We start from the raw sequence: 16,459 nt of genomic DNA on the forward strand, positions 1-16,459 counted from the left end.
GCACTTTCTTATTCAAGGGTGACATTTTATTTATGCACCAAAAGAATATATACGTCCTTATTTTGGCTCCAATAATTAGTTTCCCCCCCCCCCAAAGAATTTTCCTTTTTCATGCATTTTTTTTAAAAAATTTTCTACATGCTTTTCAAAACTTTAGTCTTAGCAATCTACTACATCAGATGATTAAAGTTTATTTAAAAATTATTAGTTTATTCATAACTAGATCCAAATGTTATAGAATGACCTACAAAAGAAAATCACAATGATTATATTCGATTTGAAGAGGCTTTAAAAGTTAATATATGCCTTAATAGGGAGGGGGGGAAAAACATTCTTTTAAGATTATTACAAATCAAAATGCGAAAAATTCCTGGTTTTAGATGGGAATATACTTATGAATTTGCATTATTTTCATTTTATTAGAGCATGACAAATACATAGCTGAAAAATTGTAATAAATAATAATTGATTTCCATGAAAAGTTGTCATGTGTTGAACACATAAAGGTTAATGCTCAATATATTATCATAAAAAGAATGCAAATTTCTTTCACATTTTAAATTGAACAGATTAACAAATATATATTCACTAATTCACATGAAAATCTCAAAAATTATAAATTGTTTTTAAAACAAAAAGTAATAGATTTATTTAATTCAAAGTAAACAAGCAAATAATAATAATAATAATAATGAACCTAATAATATTAGTTATTTTGAGGTAGATATATAAGCAGGACTTCCAGTTTCTTATTCTCTTCCATTAATTTTCAGTGATAAGAAAGATAAAAATTACATTCATAATAAAAAATATGACTAATAATTTATTTTTTACATAATAAAAATAATAAAAAAATATTTACAAGCAATGATATCAATTACAAAAACACTGTACAATTCCTTATTTCAAATGCTTTCATTACAATTCATTTCCCTATCAAAGATTTGGTTTCTTCCACTTCCTTCAAAATATCTAATGATGCATACTGTTGCAAAAGCTCAGCTTTTTTCCGCATCACCAAAGCTTCTTCAACCTAATAAATTTTCAAATAAATAAAAATCAGTAATTTGAAAAAAAATTAAAAATTGTATAGTAATAAAACATACATAATATGCAAAATTGATTTTTGCATATAATGCCTCACCTGTTTTTGGGTAGGAACTGGAACATGAGCAATAAACCTCGGCTGGGCCGGATTATCAGCAGTGTCTTCAGCTGCATTTTCTTCGTCACTCTAAAAATAAATTTTGAAATATTATCAAATATGGTAATTTTTCACCCTGAACAGCAGTTTTCTGAACAACAGAATCTGATAATTCAATGTCGCCATACAACATATTCATATATATTTAAATACATTATATATCTGATTCATTTCTGAACTTGGTTTAAATAAATGAAATTTGAAGTACTATGAATGAATGATGAGTAAAAATTATGAACTATATTTGTTTTCCCAAAAAATGTAAAACTTTTAAAAATATTTTTAATTTTTTACCATCTTTTTTTTGTTGTTGTTGTTAATAAATTCACTCACTGTTCTCATTAATAAATTTAATTTGCTTTTATTAATAGACGTAAATTGAAATACATAAATTTACTATCATTTTTAATTTAATAAATTTTTCCATTTTTACTGATTCTGTCACTGATTTAGCCCTCTCACATACAATATATATATAATGTTATTTTAAACTCTTATTTCAATTTAATTAATTTCCAAGCTTTTATCTTAATTTAACCCATAGTAAGTTCATTCTCTTATTTCGTGATCCAATTCCACTGTCTCTACTTAATTAATTCATGAGAAGCTTTGTTAAATTGCTGAATCGGCTTAATTAATTCATGAGAAGCTTTGCTAAATTGCTGAATCAGCTAAAAGCCTAACTTTCCCACACTCCGCGTGAAGAGATAAAATACCACTGATCAGGCAAATTCTTTTTTAAAATCTCCCTGTGTTTCCCCTGCCTTGTCCGCATGTGTAACGAAAATCCCTATCGAAATCTCATAATACATTAGCACTGTAAAGAAATATTTTCCCTATCAAAATCATAGGTTATATAAGAGCAGGGATAAAATATCCAAGAGCTTTTTCCTCATTCCTTTTCTGTGTTGTTCGGTGTGCTCATCGCTTGTATATATGCCTACTTCTTCAAAATGAAATGAAATGACGTCACGAATTTAAAAGTATCTTCACTGTCTTCAAACTGCATTCTGCTTCACATAAAATAATGTTTCAAATATATATATATATATATATATATATATATATAATAAAATGTGATAAATTTTTACTCCCCAGCTATTCAGAATTCTAGTTCCACCTAGTTTAATTTTTTTTAAATACTTTGCCTTTGTTAAAACTTCTTAGCAAACATCTTTAAAATGCTGAATTCATAAATGACTATAACATTTCACCTTAAAATTATTTCACTTTTTTTTTCTCATAGGATTCTTTCTAAAGTAAATATTTTATTTATTTTTTTTTTTTTTCAAAATTTTGAAAGGGCCATAATTAACATTTGTAAATACAACTGAAAATGTAAAAGTATAAGAATAAGCCAAAATTAAATAAATCCATTAATAAATGAAAAAAGAAAAGTTAAAACGATTTGTATATTTAGACTCTTTTTTTTCAAAACCGACCAAACAATCTTTACATTTATATTTTTTAACATAAAATCTTTCAAAAATTTAAAAATAATAATAATATATATAATACAATTGAAAAAGGACATGTAATTATTGTTTTCATGATATATATATTTATGAAAATGCAATAAATCCAAGGGACACTCAAGTTAAAATTTGAAAATCTCGTCAAATCATTCTAAAATTACAATTCTGTTAAATTCTCTTAAGTATCATGTATGAAATTTTGCAACATTTTATGAATTAGCCAGTGCAAAGTTTAGTAAAAAATGTTATTATTATTATATAAATGTAATTAGTTCAAATTGAGATATCAAGCGGTCTAGAAGAGCATCTGAAGAAAAAAAAGATTCAGTTCATACCCCCCCCCCCCTCCTTTCTATGCAATTCTAAATATTTATCAAGTTTAGCAGTATATTTTATAAAATCCAGGAATTAATGATATAGAAATATATTCAGATATTTATTTTTTTTAATAAAAAATATATACAATATTATTTAGAATCAGAGGATTAAACCTTTTGGAACCCTAGATAGTTTATGTTATGAGGTTTATATTCTTAAAAACTATCAAATTTAGTTCCACATTTTAGCACATTTTTAAGTTATCAAGGATTCAGCTTAGCTTTTTTTAAAGCAATTTTGAGAAAATAGTTTTAATTGTATTTGATTATTATGACTTATAACGCATGACATCAATCATGAATAACTCAATAATAGTATGACATATTAGCCATATTATTAATGTAGCTTGGTACTTAAATACTATAACTAAATTAACATAATAAAAGAGAAACCTGAAAAACTATACTTGACAAAGGGTTAATATAAGCCTAAAATTTTATTATTTCATACTATTTATATGCTTTACATATTTATTTATTTGGTAGTAGACTAATAACAACTTTTTAACTGTCTTGTCATTAGATTTTAGGTAGCTATCAAATCTATCACTAGTTATAACAAAAACCATACTGTTATAGAAATGAAATTTAAAAAAATCCATATGACAGTAAAATAATTCTGCTGTTATTTACCATTGGTTCTTCAGGAACAACATAGATATCATCATTATCTTTTTCTACATCAGCATTATTTCCTTTATTTTGAAGCCATTTTTCTTGAGCTTCTTTCTCTAATTCTTCACTGCGAGCTTTTTCTAGAGGTATTAAAATCCCATCATCATCATCTCGATATCCATAATAATCAGCATCAATATTCTTCATCATTTCAGCTCTTGTACGCCTTTGTGGGGGTGGAGCTATTTAAATAAAATAAAAAAAAATGTAAATGCAGAACATTAAATATTCATTTAAAAGCAATAAATATTACATTAGTTAGAATAATAAGCTTATAGTACTAATGCTACTGAAAAGCTGCTATGCAAATCCAAAAATTACATTAATAAACTGTCCCATTACTCTTTCGAAGATTAGTTATCATTAATTAACAAAATATCTAGCATTGTCCGACCTTTTTAGTATCAAAATATTATGGGAAATATGAAATAGAATAATTTTATATAAAAACATAGTGTTAATTAATATTGCCCTATACATGAACCTTATATAAATTTTAATTTAAAAAAAAACACAAATCAAAATTACAGTTTCCTCTTATTTCATTTTAAAGTACACTGCATTTCATATCTTTCTTGCATTTTTAGTAAAGTTAGATGTAATTATCTTTCTAATGAATTTCAATACAAAAATTTTAATCCTGTCCTATTTTTAGTCTGGCAATTTAATACCAGAAAAAATTAAATTTCATATCAAAATATCATTTGTTTCTAGGACTAATGCCTACTCTGATGCAAAGAAGAAATAAGATACTTATCATCTTGAAGTTTTGATATTAGAAAATTTAATGCCACCATATTTTTAATTCGGCAGATTGAAATATAAAATCATGTTGAGTGTTCATTTGTTATTATTGTCTATGTATTTAATTTATTTCTCCTAGTTATAAGTTAGAAGTGGTTATTTTTAAGCAGCTAATGAGAAACAAATATACCAAATTCCAAAATTTACTCACTTATATCAACATTCATATTAAGCAGCCGATTTGTGACATATATTTAAATAACTCTGCCATGCCTACCTTGTGAGACTGGGTTAAGTCCCTCAAGGAGAGTGTAGCTTTTATACTTTTTACTATCAATGAGCTACTTTTTACTATTAATGAGCACTTTTAGCTATCAATGAAATTGTCCCATATCTTCAAAAAACAATAGAGGAACAAATAATGTACCAATATATATTCATTGAGTTTTATATTAAAAGTTATTATGTAAATTTCCATCATTACTTTCTGTTCAGTTTTGCAGTTACTAATGAGCGATGAAATAAGCCATAAGCCAAAAAGCAAATTCTCTTCCAAGTTTTTTTTTTTTTTTTTTTTTTTTCATTTTAGTTTCAAAGAGATTTTAATGAAATTTTAAATATAAAAACTTAAAGGCTATCTCTTTAACATTAAGAGTATAATTTGATTGGATAATCACATTCATACTAATGTTAAAGTCCTTAGAGAATAAAATAATCAAAAAGTAAAGAACAACAAAACAGAAAATTTTTTTAAAAAAGGGGGGGGGGAGAGATAAGCATGATTATATGTAACATGTCAAAAAAAAGGCATAATTTAAAAATAAACATGCTTCGTCTTTGCAGAATATGAATTCTTTGTTGCATTTTTTACTCAATCTCAAAAAACTTTTATCAAAACAAAGAAGTACAATTTTCACTAGCATTGAATATTTGAACTATCCTTATGATATGCATTAATACTAACAGCCATGTTAAAAAATGAAATGCTCGTTAGTATAATTTTATAATTTATTTTATCAGTTCAATTAGTACAAATATACAAAATTTTGAAAGCCCAATATAAAGTAATAAAATAACTTACGCTCTTGTTCAAACAGTTCTCTGACCCCAGGCAAATCTTTTGATGAACCGAAGTATCTAACAAAATATCATCAAGATTAAAATGAATGGTTGCAATAATATGAAAAAATTATTTCTTATTCTTTATATTAGAAGTTGTTTGGTGAATAAATACAAAAAAAAAATTACTTGTAGCCTTTGTTTCCTGGGACTTCTTTGCCTTCATGATCTAGCACTTTAGGTCCAAGTTTCTATTTAAAAGCAAAAACATGTTCTTTCAATATTCACTTAATAACTTCTAAACACTTCTTAGTAAATAATCTGGAGAATTACAACTTATTGAAATCTTAATATATTTAATATAGCTAAATAATGAAAAGAATTAGCATATATCAGAACAAAAATATATTAGATAATCAAAATACTGAATTAAAAAATACAAAAGTACCCTTTTGTATAACTATAAATAAATTATGTATATCTTAATTAAAATAAAGTAAAGGAGTTATTTATTCATTTAGCCATTTATCTCCAAGTAATAATGCTAGCCCTAATGTTCATGTTTATATTTTTTACTATATTATATTACAGGATTTCCATCTAATATAAACAATTATCATATCTTTGCAATGTTCACAAAAAAAAAAAAAAAGGATTTGTACTGTTTATAAAAAAAAAAAAAAAAATTGTAATTAAAATTGTTAGTTTTTTTTTATCAAAAAAGTCTAAATCAATTCAGTCTAAAATCAATAATTATCATATTTTAGCAGTATTCATGGAAAATAAAATGGATTAGTAAGCATAAAAAATTACAGCATTTATCAAAAAATCTGAATTACGATTTTTGTAAAATTATTACTTTTCTTTCATCAAAAAACTAATACATATTTTTGTGCTTATAATATAGGGAATATAGTTGGGTTTTTTATTATTTTTTTAATTTGCAAGAATAACTAAAACTAAAAATGCAAAAAGGAACATAAAATAGATTGGCATCTATAGAAAATTAACATACCTGAAAAAAGGATAAAAAAAGTAGTTGAAATTGAAGCAATTACTTACTGAATAATCTGGTCCACCTAATTCTACTATTCTGGTTTCCCAGTGACCTTTCTCCCGTAACAGCTTGTTAATTTCATCATTAAGTTCTCTTATACGAAATTCTCCAAGTCCAGCTGAAAATGTCAAAAAATTAAATCAAAATATGTTGATGCATAATTCAAAGATTTTATAATTACTCTACATTTAAATTTGATGCATAACAGTTTCTAAAGTTGATTTGGTTTTCAAATGTGAAATAATGAATAATTTATATTTTATTTAAATTGATTAATTCAAGTTTTTATTCAAACTTTAATTCTGTCTTGAGATATGAAAATTTCTAATTTCCTCAAACAAACTGGAAACTATCACATACCTTTGATCTACAATAGAATATATTAAGATTTTTTTAAAAAAATTATTTCATGAAGACTTTCAACATGATTTGAATATTTAATTTTAAAGGGGGGGGGCTATACAATCCTAGCAAAAATCTTTTTGGGATATCCGAAATCTTTTTCAGAAAATATTTGAATTATAATGCCCACAAATTCAATAAATACAGTCAATTCCATTTATTTTAACCATTGATTAAATGAAGCATCTATTTATTTTGGTCAAATCCAAAAGAACAGAAATTAAAAATAAACTAAACATAATCTGACTTCCTAATTGGGACAGTAGATCATTTATTTTATCGAATTGTAGATGCATTTCTAAATAAGTTCTGACAGAATCTAAATTTGCACAATATTGTTGTCAGCCCCTTTTATCATCAGTCATTTTTTGGGGACTCATATTTAAGTTAAGTTGAATTTACCATTACCATTGCATCACTTCATGTACATAACATGTGAATAAGGTTTTCATTAAATTTATACCCTTTCACAAAATGATAAAAAGAAATTTTATACTATCAAATAAAATTGTTTTAGCATAAAATTAAAAATTAACTATTTAATACAAGCCATCATATGTATGCTGATAATATATCAAACTGCTTAGTAATGTATCTCTTACAATCATATTAGCATTATAATATATAATTATAATATTAACATTATTTTCTTGTAATTGAGTCCTTAATCATTAAAATACAAAAGAAATTTTATAAATTGTTTAATTTTTCATGAAATTCATTTAATGAAAAAACTGTAAATTATGATAAAATGTCCCAGCCCCAATATGTTCCAATTAAGCAAAATTGAATGTATGTATATGTCTTTAAATAGTAATAATAATCAATTTTATAACTGGTAATTTTACAAATTTTGGCATCCAATTTAAAATTTTTTATTGAAATTTGCTATTTTACCCTATTTTTCCTAAATATTACAAATTAATATCCTTCACACATAAACATGTTTCACTGAATATACCTAATACATTAAAAATACACTTTCTAGTAAATGCAAATTGTATTTGATATATTCATTCAAAAATAAAAAAAAATTACCATTCTGGATTTGAGCTACTTTTTTTGATATTTCTCCAATAATTTGTCTCCTCCATTTCTCTGCAGATTTAAGGTCATCACAATCACATGCTAAGAATGGTCTACGTTCTTGTTGTCCTTTTCCTTGTTCAGCTAACTGAGCAGCTCGAAAACGAGCCAGAGTTGTCCTACATTAAATAAACATACATAAATATTGAATGAAAATAAATATAAACAGATAAAAAGTAAATTAATGCTTATGATTTTCATTTGCAACATAATTTTTTGAAATACATTCATAAATTTGATATGTCATTTTAACAGATAACTCTTCCTTTAAGAGTCAATATATATTAACAAAATTTATTGGACAAATATTAAAGATACATTTCTTTCTTTAATAAAAATATACTAAATCTCTAGCAGGTATGGCAGAAGTAAATTAAAAATACGAGAAAAAACATACATAATAAGAATTTCAATCAATTGTTATGGCTTAGTAATCAGATGTTTACTTATAGATCTCTCCATCAACACAAGTCTTTTTTTTAACATAATTCACCATTAAAGGATCTTTATATTAACATCTAGGAACAATTCATTAGTAAGAATAAATATTCCTTTGTACCAAAATATATGAATCAAAAATTCAAAGCATCAAAATAATACACACATACATTTTACACAAATATGCATATTTAAAAAATACTTACATCGCTTTCTCTGCATTTCGAGCCTAAAAAAATAAATGTAAACAAAGAAAAGTTAGAAAATTCTTTGAAACATTCATTTATAACTTTAAAAAAGATAATTGATAACAAACATTAAAGGTTGTTTTATGAATAAGCAAATTATTTCAATAAAATAAACAAAAAGACATTCCATCAAAATTTGGATTATCTCATCTAAATAAAGAGATAATGTTAAACTTATCTTTTTATTTAAATAAAAGATTATTTATCTAAATATAAAGAAAAATTGAAAATTATTATGTTCTATTTCCTAGAGAAAATCGACTAATTCTTAAATATGACTCTCATCTACATATATTTGAAATTAATGTTGATGTTAACTGACTGGGTCTCTGCTGATTGAAAAACCTAGATGTTTTAAATTCTATACATATATATTGGTGTCATTCTTTTCAGAATTTGCTTAGCTTTAATATAACATTCATAGAATTTAAAAATTTTATCAAAATTTAAAATTACATGCTAAAAATCTCCAATTAATAATAAAATAACCATTTTCTACTCACAGTTAATAGCAAGATATATTTATGAATATCACTATAAATTTTTAATTATTAGTTTCATTTTTCCCCTACATAAAAAAAAACTCCCCCCCCCTTATTTTGGCGAGTGGCTGATAAAGAGATAAAGCCTCCGAAAATAATAAAAAGAAACAACTGCAGTATTTTTAAAGAAATATCAGCAAAAAAAATTCATTGTAATATATAAATGAACAAAATAGTGAATAGAATAAATCTGCAAATATACTGTAATATATTAATCAAGCCTTATAAAATAAACTAGCAGTAGCATTAGTACATTTCTAAATTTATGAAATTTTATGACACTACATTATTACAAAAGAAATAAAAAATGCCATGAAAAGGTGAAATGCCACTATTATCAATTAATTTATACTTAAACAGCTTGTTTCCATCAATAGTATCTCTGGTAGAAAGAAACTAAACTAATCTTCAACAATTAGCTCATATAGTGTGATTTTAAATAATTTTTTATATCATACATATTTCACAAAAAATTTAAATGCACAATGTCACCATCTTGCTGGCTTAAGGTGACCATTTTTTTTAACCTGAAACCGGGACAACAGGAATTTTGACCAGTCACGCCCAAATTTTATAAATTTTTATCAAAAATTCACCCAACGGCCAACCTGTATAACTAAGTAAATTAAAAAAACTTTTAGATATCAAAAAATGTTGCGATTATTTAAACACAAGAAATGTGAAAACTAAAATATGATTTTACAATATAAAAATAAAACATAATAAACATAAAATAACATGATAAGCCATACCTAATATAATAACATAATAAAACATAAGGAGTTATTTAATTTTGTTTGTTTTTTATATTTTTCTGAGGAATGAATTGCTTTTAACAAATTTTTGTTTTCCTGTATATTTTCATAGAATTCCATACAGGTTGCATTTAAATTATTTTTGACAATCAACAAGGATTGTGACACCTGACGATATCACAAGGAATTATCAGGGTTGCCAGTTCTAATTTTATTATTTTTATTTTATTACTTCGTTCGTTTTAATGTTTTCCAATCTAAAACCAGTACTTTTCGTGTACTGGTTTTGTTTAATGACTAACCAGGACTTATGCCCTGAAAACCAGTACTGTACTGGTAAAATCAGTACGAATGGTCACCTTATGCTGGCTACATCTTAAGATAAACACATTTTATTATTCAGTTACTTTACAAATTCGTGAATGATCTCGTGCATTCTGCTAAAATCATCTAATTTAATAAAGAAAAAAATGACAAAAAAAGCCTATAACGACAGTTAATTCTAACTGAACTGATCTGTGAGTTGCATCTAGTAAATCCATTCAAAGTCAGTTATAAAACAATTTATTAGATAAAATGCAAACAGGATAATTACTAAATTCAATCATAAGTTTGTAGTACTTTATACAATATTATATATTTTCGTGTTAATAACGGAAACGTACAAAATTTCGAAAATGGAGGTGAAAAAGTAAATTTCTATTCGCAAACTACTAAGTGCCATTTAATCAAACATACTCAATCGATAATGTTCAGAAAATAAATAGCTAACAAAAAATTATAAAAATATTTACCATGATAGTTTTGTTTGTGCGCTTACTCTAAAGAAATGTCGGTCGAAGTCAGTAAAAGTTAGATGGAAGCCTAAGCTAAAACTTTGTTTTGTAATTTGCACTACTTTTGCGTCATTTCACTTGATTTCAAATAATTTATATAATACTTGCTTTCACCTCATAAAAGGAAATTGCTAACTTAAATACATTAATTACTTTTGCACTTAAATTGGAATTAATTTCTACACATAATAAAGATAAGCGTGTGTCTGGGAGTTTGAGCTCGTCAGGTCAGACCATTTCACTTATAGCTCACAAACTTGGCAAATTTATATTTTGGTGCGTGGGAATGTGTTCCTCGGAATTCTGTTGTTGAAAACTAAAGAAAAACTTTTGAATATCTACGTCGTTTACAGGACGAATAAAAAATTAAGTTCAATACAACTAAATTTAAATAATAGATTTATCAATAACTTTATGATGTTATTTGGAATAGGTTTCCGTTAGAAAAGTTCATATTCACAATGAACAGATGCAAGACCATTTCAATAACACGGTTTTAATTTCTGATAATCGGGCGAGCATGAAGTCTTATCTAAACAATTTAAATGAAATTAAATGTAACCAATATCTCTGGCGAACCAGCTAGACGCCAAATGATACTTCTAATTTAATAAAATTAAGCTCTTCTAAATGTTAGTGCCATTAAAAAAAATCTGAAAACATTATAGTTCAGAAGTGTTTTTGACTCCTCTCTCTCTCTGTCTTTTTTTTTTTTTTTTTTTTTTTTTTTTTTTTTGCATAGAATTAAACAAACTTTTGGCATTTCAGTGCCAGAGAGAATGAGGTGGAGGTGGGTAGAGGACAATAGTAATTGTTTTTGTTAGTCGTTGATATGATTAAATCGTTAGGGAAAAAAAAAGCTTTTTTTTTTCATTTTTTTTTTAATTTCACATTTATTGAAGAGTGACAATGAATTCAAGATATTGATTCTGAGATAAAGCATTTCCGGATTCGTAGAAATTTCTTCTATGATTTTTTTAATTGATATTTATTTTGGATTTCGGTCCTCTTTGTTCTTTTCAATCTGAATGACGACACTTGCATGTTTTCTTTTCTTTCTTTTCCCTGTGTTGATTTATTTTGCAGACGTTTAACATGTAATTAGAATACTAATGAAAAAAAAAAAGATTTCATGTGCGCCAACTTTATATCTTCTCCTTTCCGTTTGCGAAAACAATTGCGAATTTATGTAAATTATCTGGTACTGGTTTAGCTGTTGCTAGACAATGAGATATTTTTTTATGAACCTCATAATTTGAAATCGAAACCGATTACATGGGACAAATTCTTGTACAAATTATACTTTGACTATATCATCAATATAAATATTAAAAAAAAAATTTTTAAAAATGAATCGTCTTTATGATAAAGAAGATTTTTTTTTTTTAATTGGAAAGACATTGGAATTTTAAAAACTGCTAGTATTGTAACAAGATAAGCAATGTCAATATGAGAGATATAACGTAAATTTCTCTTTTCTACAACTTTTATGAAAACCAATTTTAAAGTCGAATGCGCTCTAACTCAAGATATTGCTACAATATTACTATCATTATTTTGTTCATATTCCTAATGTTCCACTGTATAATAATAAGATATTGTAGATTAATGCAGAATTACTTGTAATAAGTTCGTTTCCGAATAATGCAGGAAAATGAGGGGAGAAGCATTTTACTTTTTTTTTTTCCGTCTAAAAACCAAAACACACTTCGTCGGAGAGAGAAACCATAGGATTATCAAACAGTACCAAGGTTTAAGAGGTTAAAAAAAGAATACAATTTTACGGATCTTAAAGCAATAAAATCTTATCCATTTTTTATTATTTTTCTTTTTTGGAATTCAATATTCTGGTCATTGCATGCGATGGTCAGATCCATGGTCAAATGGATGGTCTTATTCTTTTTTTCCTTTTTGGAATTCAATTTTCCGGTCACTGGTTCACTCAATTGCGAAAATGCAGGTTTCACAAATCCTTCAACACATGTGAAGAGTACAGTAAAATTCCGGGACTTTTTGGATTCCATTTATGACATAAATAAGAATTACGAAGGCAAAAACTTTGATTTATAGATATTATTGAGTTATTATGTTTCTGATTCTGAAGCCAAGATTGTAGTATCGAGACATAGACTTTTTAAGTTATGATTGGTTGGAACAAATATTTAAAACAACTTTTCATTTAATCTAATTTTTTATCATCAAATACTTCTTTTGGGCCAAATTGCTTTAAAATGTGTCGTTTAGATCTATCAAATAAATGCATTTATTTATATTCTGTTCATGATTGTGTTCATCATTTCATCAATTCTTTCAAAAAATTTAACTAGCCATCTTCGGCGATCATTTGGTACACCAGGAATATTGACGAAATCTAAATTTAATTTCTTAGACATAAAATGATATTCAAGGTTACTTCAACAAAATATTTTCAAAATAGCAAATGGTGGAAGATAAATAATTAATAATCGTATTAATGAAATGTTGTGTACATGAATCTCCCTATTGGAGACAAATCAAATGATGTTGCGTTTGCATGAAAATATACCTATCCATGTAAACATCTAATTAAAGTCATCAGAGGAGGCAATTCTATTGTTTTATTAAAAAGTGCGCAATTGATATCAACATTAAAATGATACGGTGTACTTTGGTGTATGTAATAGAGTGATATATAATAAGAAAATTACAGAAAAGCTTTGTAAATAGAATTCGGAGTGGGGTGAAAACGAAAATTAAAGGGCAGTTATTCAATTTTCATGTGAGGATACTACTTATTATTCTACAATTAAATTATTCTTTATTTCTTTTAGTGTAAAAAATATAAATCACAGAAGAAATTATTCTTGGCATGCATTTTTTTTTAGATTGATGCAACCAAATATGAAACAGAGATCAATATTTATACACCTAACAGTAAAAATTCTATAATGAATAATGAAAATTTCCTTAAATAAAAATTAAAACTCTTTTCTGGAAGAGAGTTATATTTCAATTCCGAAGGAATCATACTTGTGCATTATTCCTTTCTGTATTAAGATATCACCCCTGTATCTAAACATGACTAACATTTTCCTACTGATTAGACATAAAATTAAACTTCTAGTATTTTCAAAGGGAAAAAAAAAACTTGCATCTTCATAAATAAGTTCTTTTAAGATTTCATACTTTTGAATTTCTTATTATGATTAATAGAGCATTTTTAAATAATCTAAATAGTTGCACTGTTTACTGAGAAATTTATCATGCTTTAAGTATACACAGATTTAATTAGTTTTTTCTCCACAATTATCACCTTAGTTATGACAAAAGAATGTTAGATCTCACAATATGAAAAAGCATTTTATGTTATTTTTCCATTACTGTTAAACTATAAATATTAAAGTATGTTTTTAAGCTCATATGTTGCCACTCTTTCTACAGTGATTTATAGCAACGATTTCAGATTTTCTCTAAGGTCCAATTAATGGAACACTACCAAACACAGGAACCTTTGTGCTAAGTTTAGTAATTGAATCAGTTAAATAAAGAAACAAGAAATAGTTTAAAATTTTAAATCTTTCTCACCAGTAAAAAAGTTTTCTTCAATAAATATAAAGCCTTCGAAGTATGAAAAAGAGATCATATTTTCTGATTGTATATGATATGAATGCTCAATTAAATCCAACAGCCTGTATATAAAATTAAACATTGTTATAGCCAAATAAAAGCTCTACTCTACACTTTAATTCCGACTAGAAGGGGGGAAAAGTGATCCTAAATTTTAGATTCTAGATATTTACATTCAAATTAACATAAAACAGTTACTTAAATGAGGGAAATTGTCAATAATTATTAAAACAAAAGGTGGTTTTAAAATTAATTATTATAAAATAGAAATTGTCTATATTGTAAAATAAAACTATGGCTTTCAAGTTGTGGTTAAGGAATTAGTTGGAAATGCCCAACCAAGTCTTCAAGATAAAATAAAAGATTTACTTTGAGAAAATCCAATTAAGGATTCATAAAAATGATTTATTCAATATGTTAAAGTACCAAATCAAATTAGAACTTTTAACACCACCATTTATTAATTCTTTGCACAGAATTGTTTTTTCTGAATTAGAAAGGTTTGTTATAGAATCAAGTTAATAAAATGCAACCAATAAAAACCAATGATTCTTTCAAGTAAAATCAGTTTAATAATCAAAAACATTGTTTCAGGAATACAAGAGTGACAATGATTTTGCAAATGTAGTATACACAATTGTAATTTTTCTCTGAAATACCAAAATATATATTGTGAAAATATTTTATATATTGAGAACAATATACATTGAGTGATAGTTATGACATAAAAAATGAAATTCAAAAAGCACTATTTACAGAATTACCTTGGTAGAAATAAATAGTGATAAAACTTGTCACTCCAAATATTTTCAAACATCCAGAAAATGAAACAGTGGAGAAATAATGAAATAAACCAAGCTATTGGTTTTTAGAAATTTCTACTTTCATCATATGGCATGTACAATGAAAATTATGTACACTACTGAAAATAATCTACTTACAAATTCACTGAAGCATTTATGTTTTTTTTAAAAAAATTAACTATATAAGAGTTCATATCACAGCTTACTTGAAATACTGAAATGAAAAAAAAAAAAAAAAAAAAGAACAAAACAAATGCAAAATTATTGAAATTACAAACTTTTTTTCTATGAAATCTCCAAGGAAATTTAAATTAAACCAACACAAATTAAAAAAAATTTGAGCAATAAGAAAGAAAAAAAAAAAAGTACTATAACTGTTTTTGAAATTCCAAGAGTAAAAAGAGTGTAATTCACAAAATATAATTCACAGTATTTTATTTTTGCAGAAAACGAAACTAGCTGTTATAAATCTTAGAAATAATATAAAATCTAGTTCTTCTGTTAAGATTCAAAAGTTAAAAATAAAAATAAGAACCAAAACAAATTTCATCTTTTATCATTATATAAAAATGTTAAAACAATAACGTTAAATTCAAATTTATTTATTTGAAATAACTATTAATGGATCATTAAGAATACACACTGAAACTATTTTACATATTTTTTAAAAAAATATTAGTGGGAAAAACCAGTTTACTTAGAATAAAGATAATTCCATATTTATTCACATTTTTTCACCTTATTATATTAAAAAGATTAAATGATAGAAAGATACTATGAGGAAAATTAGGAAGAGAATATTCTATTGCAAAATTCACAAAAAATAACTAAAATGACCTATTAAAGCAAGAGATAAAATCAGTGAATAACTTTTATAAAAGAAAAAATTATACATTAATTTACAATGCAAAAGTGGTAAAAATGAAAGCCAATTTATTAGCAGTAAAAAAAGTTTGCAATTATTGTTGCTAGAATAACAATTTATGGCATGCCAAAAAAAGGAAATAAACATTCACAAATTCAAAGAATTATTTTAAAATATTATTTATTATAAAACTGATATTAATTTTATTAAATGAAATCATGTACCATTTAGAATGTTTGCCATAAAAAAAAAGGGTACGACCTTATCTTTAAGACTAATTATGTGCA

The 16,459-nt window shown here is 25.4% G+C and overlaps 1 protein-coding gene across 1 annotated transcript; it reads right to left on the reverse strand.

The window, feature by feature from the left end:
• Positions 1-729: 729 nt before the first annotated feature.
• On the reverse strand, positions 730-10,991 carry LOC129965973 (pre-mRNA-splicing factor ISY1 homolog). Its single transcript, XM_056080289.1, has 9 exons — positions 10,857-10,991; positions 8,724-8,746; positions 8,032-8,198; positions 6,597-6,709; positions 5,724-5,785; positions 5,557-5,612; positions 3,690-3,913; positions 1,145-1,234; positions 730-1,033 (listed from the first exon to the last, which is right to left on the reverse strand). Exons 1-9 carry the CDS (start codon positions 10,857-10,859, stop codon positions 926-928), a joined length of 846 nt encoding a protein of 281 aa, XP_055936264.1. The 5' UTR covers positions 10,860-10,991; the 3' UTR covers positions 730-925.
• Positions 10,992-16,459: the final 5,468 nt, after the last annotated feature.

This window comes from Argiope bruennichi, chromosome 4 (genome assembly GCF_947563725.1).
Source record: "Argiope bruennichi chromosome 4, qqArgBrue1.1, whole genome shotgun sequence".
In the NCBI taxonomy this organism is placed as follows: Eukaryota; Metazoa; Arthropoda; class Arachnida; order Araneae; family Araneidae; genus Argiope; species Argiope bruennichi.

Coding starts and splice junctions, on each gene's coding strand:
- LOC129965973 (XM_056080289.1), bottom strand. Junction 8,199..8,723: donor CGAAATGCAGAGAAAGCGAT/GTAAGTATTTTT, acceptor TATTTAATGTAG/GACAACTCTGGCTCGTTTTC. Junction 6,710..8,031: donor AGTAGCTCAAATCCAGAATG/GTAATTTTTTTT, acceptor TGACATTTTCAG/CTGGACTTGGAGAATTTCGT.